The following is a 13,487-nucleotide window of genomic DNA, read 5'->3' as shown; positions in this document are numbered from 1 at the left end:
AACATACTCCCTCAAAGTAAAAGAAAGTCCAGGACAAGATTGATTCACTGCAGGATTCTACCAGAACTTCAAGAAATGGCTTACAACAACTACTACTCAAATTATTTCATAAAATGAGAAAAAGAAAGGAATCCTTCTAAATCCTTCTTTTATAAAGACCACTTTACCCTGATAACAATAACAGATAAAGACATCACAGAAATTAAAATTAGAGTCTGATCTTCCTGGAAAACATAGACACAAAAAGCCAATAGAATACTTGCAAGCAAAATTTAAGATCATATTAGAAGGATCATGCCCAGTAATCAAGTTGGCCTCATTCAAGCAATACTGGGATGATTTGACATACAAAAATCAATAAGTGTAGTTCATCAACTAAATGGATTCAAAGATAGAAACATGATCATTTCAATAGATTCATATTCTGAAAAAAATTCAACGTGTCTTCATGACAAAAGCCTGAAAGAGACTCAGAATGGAAAGAGCATGCCTCAACATTATGAAGACATAAAACAAATCCATAGTCCATATCCTGTAGAAAAAGAATTCCCACTGAGATCAGAAGCAATGTAAGAATGTTTACTCTCTCCACTCCTATTCAATAGAGTGTGTTATCTAGAGTAACAATAAAAGAATACACACACACACACATATGGGAAAATAAGTGAAATTATCTTTAACTGTAGGTGATACAACGTTACACATAACAAACCCTAAAGACGCCACCAAAAACCTCATAGAGATGATAAACACGTTCATCAAATGGTAGGCACACAAGAATTGGGAGTCTTCCTATTTAGCAAGGACAAATACTGAAAATGAAATCATGGAAATAATTACGTTCCAATAAACACACAAAGAGAGTAAGAGACAGAGATAGAGAGAGAGACAACAACTCCACAAAACCTGGGAATAAACCTAAGGAAACAAGAAAAAAAACCTTAATAGTGCAAACTTTTAGACTCTGAAGACAAAAATTGAGGGAAAAAAAACACCAGAGAATAGGAAAATATGTCAAGCTTATAGATTGCAAAGGTTAATCTAGTCGAAGTAGTCATGCTACTAAAAGCAAGTTGGTGGTACAAAAGACCAGTGATAGCGGAAGCAACCATACAGGAAGTACTTGGTATCATCATAACTGAATCTAAATGATACTACATCCCCTAGTAATGAAACGACATAGTGCTGACACAAAGACACGCAGACCAGGCGAAGAGAATAAATGACCCAGACACAAGTCCACACAACTACAACTGAGTTTTTCACAAAGAGGTCAAAGCTATGCATCGGAGAAAAGGTAGCCTCTTCAGCAAATGGTGCTGGGAAATTTGAATACGCACGTGTAGAAGAATGAAGCTAGATCACTACCTCTCACCTTGCACAAAGCCCAACTTCAAATGGACCAAAAATCTCCACCTAAGCCCTAAAGCTTTAAAACTATTGGGAGGAAAAAGTAAGGAGGATGCGTCAGTATCTAGGCACTGGTGAAGACTTACTGCACAGGACTCCGGCAGCACAGCAGACAACCAACCACAGACTCCACTGCATAGCAAAGGATATACCAGGTGAGTGAAGAGGCGATCCACAAAATGGGAACAAACTTTTACTACCCATGCTTTCGACAAAGGACTGGTGTCTAGACTAATAAAGAATCAAAAATATAAACATCAAGAAAACAAAGAACTCAGTTTTTAAATGGCCTAGATAATGGAACAGAGAGTTCTCAACTGATAACTATACCCATAGATCAGAGATGCTCCCTTTTTCAGTGGGCAGTGGTAACTGCAGAAACTCACTGCTGGTCAAAGCTACGAGAATAAAAGACTATTGAATACTCAGTCACAAGTAGGGCATAGCACACATGCACATACACACTGACCACACAGACACACTGACATACACTCACATTCACACACACTCACATATACACACTCACACAACACTCACACACAGATATGCTGACACAGACACACTAACACTCAAAAACTCACACACACACACACACACACACACTCCACAAGGCTCAGGGAACAATGTGGGAGAGGGGAGAAAAAATATGTAAGAGCGTGGAAGGAGTGGAATGAAGTGGATCATTGTCTTCAGAGCAGGGCATCACCTTTGCTTTCTTAATCTCATAGCGGTTATGTTTACCAGCACAAAAACTATACACGTTCAGGCCTGTCACTATCAAGCCGGTGGGAGGGTCCAGTTAAGCCCCACCTCTTCCTGAGGACTTAAAGACAGATAAGATCATGAGGTTCCACCCCTCTCTGTATCTAGGAGTGGTTTATGGGGGAGGGAGAACCTTTTCTTAGGAGGAGTTCGCATCTGTAAATAATCTCTCACCCAGCACCCTGCAAGAAAGCCTAGTAAAATGCAATGGGTTACAGGAAAAAAATCATAAATGTAGGAAGACCAGCTCATAAGAGGGACCAACATCAGTGAGAATGAGAAAACAAGGGAGGATCGCGGGTAGACTATGATGAAAGTGCATTACACACATGCATGAAAATGTCATAATGAAGCCCATTATAGTGCATAACCAATTGTGCAAAAGAAAAATGTAGTGATATAAATATATTTGGCTAGTAAAATACTTACTAATATCTAGTTGGTTGCATATTTATAGTCAATAATATAACCATTAACATAACTTTATCAATATGGGTTATTACTGATGCATCAAGATTAATAAAAAACTTACCATGATAATTTCAATTCTTAATTTAATAACTTTTACTAACAATATGTATATTGATTGTATGTATGGTGTATACTGTGTGTGTACGCTATGTGCCTTTTCATCACTATAATGAAGTGCCTAACGTGGGTCATTCATGAGGGAAACAGAGTTTTCTTTCACCATGCTTGTTTGTAGCATCAAGTCAAAGAGTGGGCAGCCCATGATTTGGGTCTTCATAAAGTTGGTACACCACAACGAAAGCCAAGAAACCATAGAAGACAGAAATACGTCACATTCCTTCAGAAGTGCAGAAGCTAAGGCCCTTTCGCAAGGGCTCAGCCCTTAAAGCCCACAAAACTTTCTCCCTTGGGACAATAATTTTACAGATGGAATTTTAGTGATAAACGCAGCCAAACCATACCCATTAAAAATATGATTTAAAATACTTGAAAAAAATCTGGGTGTCTGAAAATGAAAAGTACTGAGGGAAGTTTCCAATCTATTGAAATAATAGAGAGTTTCCATGAGACTAAAAATATTGTGCAGCACATAGGAAGCTCGGCTCATCAAGCACGGGGATTACTAAGTCATGTGTTTAGCAATTCTGCCTCCCGACACCCACAACCTTGGACAACGGATACTGTGTGACTCGTGGTGTCTTCCAGAAAGATTCCAGAGAAGCATTGCGTTCTACTGTCTAGCCGAAATTGCTACTTCTGACATTCAAATCTGTTCCTCCTCTAAAATTTCCAAATAATTAAACACAGGATTGAAGCATCCAGTGAGTCTGCAGAGGTTGTGTATCAGTGAAAGAAACTGAACTGGCTGGCAAAATGGCCTGCGGCTAGTCTAGGAAACAATCCAGCGGTTAACATCGTGATAAAGGAGATCAGAGTCCACACAGTGAGTGTTCGAACGCTGGTCAGGAAAGAGGAACAAAACCCATGAAAAGAGACTCTCGCTGCTAACCTGTGAAGGTGCACACCGTGTGCCCGGCTGTGTGCTATGTGCAGGGAGAATTCAGGGTCTCGGCCTCCTGTGAACAAATGTGTCCTTGGTACAGGCAAATAAATAAATAAATAAATAAATAAATAAATAAATAAATAAATACAACAAAACCAAACAGCAGGATTTAGAATGTATGGCTGGGTCCCACAGTGCCAGAGTTAGACTCTGAAGAAAGTCAAGCGTTTACCCACCAAAACAAAACAAGGATTTTTCAGGCCCCTCAGCCATTTCCCTTGGTGTTTGCCACCTGCCCATCGTTTCCTCTTCTGTGGTCTGGAGTGAGAAGTGGCATGTTGTCCAATGAACTCCCTCTCCTTGTGCAAGAAGGGAAACTCTGACTTCATATACAGAGCACATGAACACACTGTTATAGTGGATCTGTTAGGGTTGTACTGTTAATAACAGGGGAAGCATTCACCTGTCAAGACTCACTTTCTACGGGCTCTTATTAAACTGAGAAGAGGAAGGAAGAGAAGAGAGCGAAGAAAGAGAAATGTATTCACCGAAATCGTCTGCCTTTCACCTCACAGGTACTGTCTGCCAGTCTTCCTTGGCTTGCACAGCTCTCTTCTTAGAACGGGCAAGGAGTTTGCTAAGGGCTAGGGCAATGGAAAAGTGCAGAGTGGGGTGGAAAGAAAAAGGAAGAGAAGAAAGATCAGGATTAGCAGAAAGCTGGCTGAGGAGTCCAGGAAAGACTGCCAGTTCGCTGTTCCTACCTTCTGCGATACTCTGAATATCTTTGAGCAAGTCCTTCGCTTCTGTGGAATTCACTCTATCTGTCCGTAAAGTGCATATTGGGGGAAAGGAAGTACCCACTGCAGAACTGTTATGGTTTATTTCATTAACAATGAGCTTGAATATGAGATGCTGAGGAGATGACACTAGGAGAAAGACTAGAAAAGCTAAGGGGGAAATGAAGTAAAAGGAGAAGAAGAAGAAGAAGAAGAAGAAAAAGAAAAAGGCTCTAGAATGTAGAAGCATTTTAAATGGGGTATTTAGAAATAAAAACTCATACATATAAGTATGAGCCTTAAAATCAGCAATGGATTACAGCAGGGGTTCTTAAGGTGTGGTTTCCAGGCTAGCAGCCCCTGGAAGCAGATTGCTGCCACACAACTCTCCTGAGTTAACGCGGGGTGGGGTGGGCAAGGCTCAGCAATCTCCATACAACACAGATACATGGGCAAGCCATCTCCATACAACACAAAATGCATGGACGAGCCTGGGCATCACTAGATACAGGCAATTGTGAATAGGACATAGTAAGGATAGAATTGACTCAATTCTCCTTTGAGTATTGCTTTGGGAAGATTTATAGTGTTATGTCTTTCTTCCTATAGAGAGAGGATGCTTCAGAAATTCCCAAGTGCTCCCATGGACCGTGGCTGGGGCCTCCATCCTGTTTCTCAGTGTCTGTTTCATTACCAGATGTGTTGGTGGGTTCTCAAAGTCAAATGCACTCCATTTCTCCATGGCTAAGACAGCAGTAGATTCTTGCTTGGTGCACCACTTGTCCTACAAAGAGTCTTTTTTTACACAGTTTTATATATGCTATATTTTATTATTCTTGCCTGGTTTTGATTTTTAACAGGTTTTTGCATGTGTATAATGTATTCTGATCTCCTTCTCGCACAGCCTCTCCTGTCCCCCTCCTCACTGTCGGTCCCCACGTAGTCCCTTTTCCAGCTTCATGACTTTTGGGTTGGTTTGGTGACCCATTTAGTTTAACACACGCCATCTATGTGATCATCAGATGGGGTCACATTGGGGGATGTTGGGGTCATCGATGGGTACACAGAACAGTCTCCCTCACTCCCTGAATCTAACAATAGGAAAGAGCCCAACAGAGAACAGGGTTTCCTGAGGTCCCCCTCCGACAAATGCCTGGGAACGAATGGGTCCACTCTAAGGCAAACCCAGTGCCGTTACCTGCAGCCGCTGCTGGCTATGACTGCCGTAGCTGTGTCGGGGCGCCTTGTCTTCTGGCTCTTCCATCCTTTCCCTCTTCTGCAATGCTCCCTGGACCATCAAGTGGGCGACACTTGTCTCATTTAGAGCTGAGCACTCATCATTCACTCACTCTCAGCACCGTGAGTGGCCGTGCGTTTCTGCATTCTCTGCCGTTCACCAGAAGGAGAGGCTGCTCTGACGAAGACCTAAACACAGATGCATAGATGGCAACTTGATGCTGGGTTAATTTAGCTGAACAGCAGTATTCACCGGCTCAGTTAGGCCTATGATGTCCCCTGCAACGGGTTTCTGACCGGACTGATAGGGCCAATTTCTTTCTCTTTCCTTCCTATTCCCCTCAAGCTCCAGGCTATTTCCTAAGCCAGAAACTCAACTAGCCTAAAACCACGGCTGCATCTCAGTCAGTTGTACACGTTTTTTGTGAGATATAGTTTCTACCCCCTTCGGGCTCTTGGCATTTTCCTCTCAGACCCTATCATTCGGCCAGTCTTCTCTATGAAATGCTAACCTGCAGCGCAGCGGACTGGTCAAGGTCAAAGGCACAGAAATTTGCTTTGTGGATGGAACATCTAAATGGTTGCACTCGGCACAGGAGGGACTGCAAACACATGTTTTTAAATTAATTAATTTATTTTTTATTTTATTTTTTTAAATTTATTTATTTATTTATTTATTAAAGATTTCTGCCTCCTCCCCGCCACCGCCTCCCATTACCCTCCTCCTCCCCCAATCAAGTTCCCCTCCCTCATCAGCTCAAAGAGCAGTCAGGGTTCCCTGCCCTGTGGGAAGTCCAAGGACCACCCACCTCCATCCAGGTCTAGTAAGGTGAGCATCCAAACTGCCTAGGCTCCCCCAAAGCCAGTACATGCAGTAGGATCAAAAACCCATTGCCATTGTTCTTGAGTTCTCAGTAGTCCTCATTGTCCGCTATGTTCAGCGAGTCCGGTTTTATCCCAGGCTTTTTCAGACCCAAGCCAGCTGGCCTTGGTGAGTTCCCGATAGAACATCCCCATTGTCTCAGTGTGTGGGTGCACCCCTCGCGGTCCTGAGTTCCTTGCTCGTGCTCTCTCTCCTTCTGCTCCTGATTTGGACCTTGAGATTTCTGTCCGGTGCTCTGTCTCTGTCTCCTTTCCTCACCTGATGAAGGTTAATATTCAGAGGGATGCGTATATGTTTGTCTTTGGATTCACCTTCTTATTTAGCTTCTCTAGGATCGCCAATTATAGGCTCAATGTCCTTTATTTATGGCTAGAAACCAAAAATGAGTGAGCACATCCCATGTTCCTCTTTTTGGGTCTGGCTTACCTCACTCAGGATAGTGGCAAACATATTTTTGATCTGAAGTAGTTTTTTTCTTTTTTTAAGTCAGGAAAGCCATGAACTGTGGGTTACTCTTTATTTGAGGAAGTGGAGCCCGGCGTGGAGGGGGAAATAGGTGGTGAGGAAACTTCCGGATCACTCTTGCCCGTTTTGTGACGAGCAGAGAACTGGGGGAAAGGGGTTCATTACTGAAAAGAATGCAGTGTGTTGACTGGGGCCCTTTCCTCTTGCAGTAACGTATCGCAGCAGTCAAATTGACGAGCAGAAAAAGCTGCTGGCCCATGAAACTGTCAAGGAGCTCTCCTGCTACGGGGTCACGTCAGGTACAAGCGTCTGCAAAGCTGAACACTAAAGCATTTATGACGACTCGTTTTTAGGTTCTAGACTGTCTTTAGAGTAAGGAAGCTCTACTGGGATTATTTTCTGTTTTTCCAAACGAGATGCTAAAATCTGCCCGTGCAGAAGTGGGGCATGGTTGCTGATAACAGAGAGACAAAGCACTGGAAATTCAGGTGTCCCTGGGTCAGAGATCTCAGGGACGTTACAGTAAACCCTGAGGATAAATTTCAAGTACACCTCTAAATGCCAACTCAGAAAAGATTTATTGGCAGGAATGGAAGTTTTTCTTTATTAACCTGCTTCCAAAATGAAGTGGAGGAGAAAAACATGTACAGCAAATTTTAAAATACCTAAGGAAAAAAATACTCAAATATTCTCATTTATCAGGGTAGTCCAAGGCATAACAAAATGCCCCTAGACGCTGGCAAAGGAAATTACTTCCTTGAGCGACAGTTTTCTTATCATTAAATTAAGAGAGATTTAATTTAATAAAATTCAATGAACGAAATTCTGTAGTTCTAAAACATTTATCCGGGTTTAGCTGTCCAGGGGGTTTGTTTGAGAGTCACCCACAGAAAATTCAAGAGTGACCTTGCTAGCCCAAGTACAGACACTTGAGTTCTGTGGCAACTGCGACCCAGGGAAACTGCACATATCGCTGTCCTTACTGGTCCTGACAGCTAGAAAATAAAGATGATTGCTGCTTGGTTTATTGACACTGGAGTTACCTAACAGCCCTAAAGAGTAAGGTGCGGAGCACAAGGGAGATTCTAAGCTCAGGGATCCTGGTGTTGGACTCCACCAGATCCCAAGCAAAATTCCCAGGCACTCCCTGAAACTTCTCTCTTTCTAGGTTCTGTCAGGAGCTGCTGTCCTTTGAACTGGAAACGTTTTCAGTCCAGTTGTTACTTTTTCTCTACAACCACCCTGACCTGGCCGTCAAGTTTAAAGAATTGCTCAGAAATGGGCGCTCACCTGGTGGTTATCAACACTCCGGAAGAGCAGGTAATTGGCGAACAGGCTCCTCTGTGTCGATGGGATGTCTTGCCGATCTTTCTTCCCACACCTATGCATAAAGTTTGAGCCACAGGTGTCTGCCAAAGGAGCAGGCTGAGATGGGTGCCGCTACCACTGTTTCGCCGCGTGGCATACTTTGGGTGCGGCATTATGAGAACCTTTAATGGGCTGATTTACAAGAAGAGATTTGATATTAACCAGAATGGGAAGGGGGAGAAGGAGCTGACTTTTAAATAATATTTTGTTGATGAATGCTTTGTGTGAATGAGGGCAAACAACTACTACCCATTGTCTCCTGGCTCTGATTAATTTCTCATGATAAATAGATACCTCGGGTGGGCTGCCGTTAGCTATAGACCAACTTTGAACGAATTCCATGGTGGCGCATACCTTTAATCCCAGCACTCGGGAGGCAGAGGCAGGTGGATCTTTGTGAGTTTGAGGCCAGCCTGGTCTATAAGAGCTAGTTCTAGAACAGGCTCCAAAGCTAGAGAGAAACCCTGCATCAAACAACAACAACAACAAAACAAAAAAGAAACTCCTTTTAGAGGTTAGAGGGGTTTTATCTATTTAATTATGTTTTTGCAATTTCTCACAATAAAAAAAATTAGTAGATGGCCTCCAGTAAGCTTACAGTGTTAAGAATGCTTATTTAGTGTGTAGTCTCAAGTCTGCTTCACCTCTTCTGAAAACTAATCACTTTCAGTATCTCTTCAGAACCAAGCTAACTGATCGTGTCTTTTAGTATTATTGCTGTTATTGCCATTATTCTGTTTCTTCCTTAGGAATTCCTTTTTAAGACAAAACCCAAGAGGAAAGAGTTTTATATTGGACTGACAGACCAAGTGGTTGAGGGGCAGTGGCAGTGGGTGGATGGCACGCCTTTCACAGAGTCCCTGAGGCAAGTATGACTTGTGGGAAAACTGTCCCAGGTAATTGTAGTGAGACCACGCTGAGGGAACTCTCAGACTGGCGTTCGTTATGACGACACAAGTTCAGGTCCATCCCTGGTGATGTTGGCTGCAGGGAAAGGGAAATTGGAGGTACAGGCTTCTAAGCCTTCCATTCCCTAGGAATGTCAAAAGGATGGAAGAGAAATAATAGATGAAAATGATAAGGAAATTAGAACTGCAGATCATTGATTGCAGTGTAGATTTTAAAAAGAATAAGGTTTAATCTTATGCCCTAAAATAGAAATAAGTGAAATATAGTAATTTAGAAAGGACAGATTACAGCCAGGTGGTGGTGGCACATGCCTTTAATCCCAGGACTCAGGAGGCAGAGGCAGGCAGATCTCTGTGAGTTCGAGGCCAGCCTAGTCTACAAGAGCTAGTTCCAGGACAGAAACCAAAAGCTATGGAGAAACCCTGTCTTGAAAATTAAAAAAAAAAAAAAAAAAAAAGAAAGAAAGAAAGAAAGAAAGAAAGGGCAGAATATTCTTATGATCTTATTGCCTTTCCCCTTAATAATGACCTTATGTCATTATTACATTGCATTTTAGAGTTTGCAGTTTGTTTTATATTATTTCTCTTTATTGAAATTATACATTTCCAAGACATGTCAACACCATTAATCTTTATCAAGCATTTGAGGAAACTAAGCATCAAAGGGACTAAGGGACTGACTCAGCTAACAAGCAGCAGTTATGAATCCAGGGCTTGGCTGCCCTGAATCCAGAGAAGACATGCTTCACTGCACAGAGAAGGATGCCCTAGGAGAACAAAGAGCAAGAGTAGCATGAGGTAGGAGCGCAGAGGCGGTGCAGTTGCCGGTCCAGGTCACCAGTCCATATCACGACATCTCTTTCTGGGTCCAAATCTACAGCACTGCATGGCAGTATAGAAATCCAGGAAGATCCCACCAGCTGATGACATAGGCAAGTGGGTTCTTCTTCATTGATAAAATGGAGATTATAATTTTACCTCACAGAATGATAGTTAAATAACAAATACATAAGTTGTTTAATGTGTTGTCTTGCTGTGAAACAATGGTTTTACCCTGTAAAGATTGGTTACTTGTACTTGATTAATAAAATGCCGATTGGCCAGTAGCCAGGCAGCAAGTATAGGTGGGGTGACCAGGCAGGAAGTAGAGGCGGGACAATGAGAACAGGAGAATTTTGGGAAGAGGAAAGATTCAGTCTGCAGTCATCACCAAGATGCAGAGGAAGCGAGATAAGAATGCCTCACTGAAAAAGGTACCAAGCCACGTGGCTAACACGGACAAAATTATGGGCTAATATAGGTTATAAGAGTTAATAAGAAGCCTGAGCTAATAAGTCAATCAGTTTATGATTAATGTAGACCTCTGTGTGTTTGTGACTGAACAGCTATGGGATCTGGTGGGACAGAAACATCTGCCAATATTGTCTCCTTTTCCTGAGACAATAAAATCTCCTATGTTTCCCCTTCACAGCTTCTGGGATGCTGGGGAGCCTAACAATATAGTTTATGTGGAGGACTGTGTCACCATAAGAGACTCTGGAAATCCCAGGAAGAATTGGAATGATATACCGTGTTTTTACAATATGCCTTGGATCTGTGAAATGCCAGAAATTAATCCTTTGGACTAAATGCAAATGAACACAGAAGACATGATTTGAATGCATAAGGAGGAACAAGCGTGTAGCAACACCCCAAATCCAAAATCCAGCATGAGAAAACATCTATTATAGATTATAAGAACCACATATGTATGTGTTACTCTAATATAAGTAAAAGTGAGGGTTTTTTTTGTGCCCATTGTTTTCAGAACATGCGGAGTAATCCACTCATAAATGCAGGGAGAGGAAATGGACTTTCCTGCTGACATATGGTTTACTTATGAGAATTGAAATGAAATACAGGCACAGAGAGAGCACACAGTCCAGTGAAGAAGAGGTTTATAGAATGAGATTTTGGATGACCACCAGATCATCCTCTTCTTCCTACTCCCTAGGATCTGGCTTATCTTCTCATGCTGTTAATGCACAGATCGCATCCATGTTCTCCAACAACAAGGAAGACCCATCTTTAAGTATGGAAACTTAAAATGTACTGCTGCTCAGGAGAATACCATGGCTGTCAGCACGTCTCTAGAGGGAGAGGCCCAACCAGCTCCAAACAGACTGTGGTCTAGTCTAACTCTTCCCTGGACCCCCATTTTCTCTGTGTTCTCTTCTATCAACTGGATCTCTCCTGTATTTGTGTCTACTGCCCGAGTAGAACCAGAGTATAAAGTGAAACTGTCCTTCAAAAATTTACTTTCACACCTTCATGACTCCAGACTTTTATTTATTGCATAATATTCTGTCAATTACAGACAGTGTTTCTTCCAGTCAGAGTCACAAAGGGACCTTCAGCAGCATTCCCACATTGGGATAATGTGTACCCTTGAGTAGGGAAATTAGACTAAACAAATCAATTTGATATACTAGCATACTTTTAAATTAAAATTAAAATTCTTTACCAGCATTTCTATTAGGCATTTTAACAATCTGATTTTGAAATTGATACCCTTCATATTTAAAAACTAAGTCATGTAAATGTGGTGAGGGAAGTCCTTCTGTATATGTGTTGCTTTTGTTGGTTAATAAAGAAGTTTCTTTGGCCTGTGGAAGGGCAGAATAGAGCTAGGTAGGGAAACTAAACTGAATGCTGGGAGAAAGTAGATGAAGATGAAGTCAGTTAGATGCCACATAGCCACCGCCAAAGGAGACAGATGCCCAAGAACCTTACTAGTAAACCATGATCCTCGGGGTAAAATATAAAATAATAGAAATGGGTTAATTTAAGATATAAGAACTAGCTAGAAATACACTTAAGCTATTGGCCAAACAGTATTGCAAATAATATAGTTTCTGAGTGATTAATTTGGGTCTGAGTGGCTGGGAAACAAACAAGCAACCTCTGACTACATAAATGGAAAGAAATCTTACAACTATACATTTGATTTTCTAATTCATTTTTTGAATTTGTTTTAAGATTTGATTCATATATAGAATTCACATTTAACAAAGCTACCCTCATCCATTCCAGTACAACCTGCCCTTTATTCACCTCACTTCTTCTCCCTCCAAGTTTTATGTACTGTTTTTTGTTTTAAGCCTACTGTGTCTGCTCAGTATGTACTTGGGTGTAAGACCTATGGAGCATGGGTAGCCTCACAAGAACCACACTCCACACTCCACCTCCTCCAGCAGCCACCCTGCTAATAGCTCCTGCTCTGGGGATGGAACTTCATGAGCTCCATGCCATTCATGCTGGGATTTGGGATGCTTTATATTGTCTTTATTGTCTTGAGTTATGTCCCCTGTGTCCTTAAAATCTCCAGGAGCTTTACCATGAAGAGATTCTGGATTTTGTCAAAGGGATGATGTTATGGGATATTTTGACTGTGTTTTGACACTCCCAAGACTGACAATAAATAAAGCTTACCTTGAGTCAGCCTGAACTAGGTATTAGCTGACCAAATTAGCCATAGAGCTTTTGGAGGGCCCAGGACATATAGAGAGACACAGGAAGTAGTAGGGAGAGGCTTAGAGAGATGCTTGGCCCTTTAGAATCGAGGAAGGAGAAGGGAAGGAGGTCACTCTTTGCTTCTCCACTGCTTCCTTCATCTTCTGATCAATCAGGTTTTTACTCTACTATCTGACTTACAAGTTTTTATTGATAAAGGAATAGTTAGGTAGATGCTTCATCTGATGTCCAAATTAGGACATGAGATCATGAGGTAGCCACTTGCCCCCAGCTTTGCAGCTCTGGAATCACTGCCATGGCTGGTTTCCCTTCCCTTCCCTCTGGCCCTCCGTGTGAGTCTGGGGTTCCTTTCTACACCAGCCTCCAGTTGCTGCCCTTCCCCAGCCCCAAATGCTACAGGTAGTTGGGTCCCAAAAGCCAACAACAGTAGCTGCTCGCTGTTGGCCAGTGCCATCATTCAGGCACCCCAATGCTGTGACTATGGTCCCCTGTGTCCACTTTTCAAGCATCTTCTCCCCGTGGGTTGAAGACTTTCCCTGGACCCCCTGCTCTGGCTCCTGCCATGCCAGGTTGGCCATCTCAACTCCTGCTCAGGCTTTTACCACTACTGCCACCACCATACACTCTCAGGCCCTAGCTACATGTGAGTAGCTGCAGCTGCCCTCAGCCAGTCTATGAACTTCCCACATTCT

The 13,487-nt window shown here is 42.3% G+C and overlaps 1 protein-coding gene across 1 annotated transcript; it reads left to right on the top strand.

Annotated features, from left to right (window-relative positions):
• The first annotated feature begins 1,462 nt into the window (after nt 1-1,462).
• On the top strand, nt 1,463-10,910 carry Clec4e (C-type lectin domain family 4 member E). Its single transcript, XM_005365335.2, has 6 exons — nt 1,463-1,565; nt 5,032-5,127; nt 7,216-7,305; nt 8,175-8,326; nt 9,124-9,239; nt 10,754-10,910. The coding sequence occupies exons 1-6, from the start codon at nt 1,463-1,465 to the stop codon at nt 10,908-10,910; spliced, it is 714 nt and encodes a 237-aa protein (XP_005365392.1).
• Nucleotides 10,911-13,487: the final 2,577 nt, after the last annotated feature.

The sequence above is a fragment of the Microtus ochrogaster genome, unplaced genomic scaffold (assembly GCF_000317375.1).
Source record: "Microtus ochrogaster isolate Prairie Vole_2 unplaced genomic scaffold, MicOch1.0 UNK1, whole genome shotgun sequence".
Taxonomy (NCBI): domain Eukaryota; kingdom Metazoa; phylum Chordata; class Mammalia; order Rodentia; family Cricetidae; genus Microtus; species Microtus ochrogaster.
This window is presented reverse-complemented; position numbering and strand designations above follow the sequence as displayed.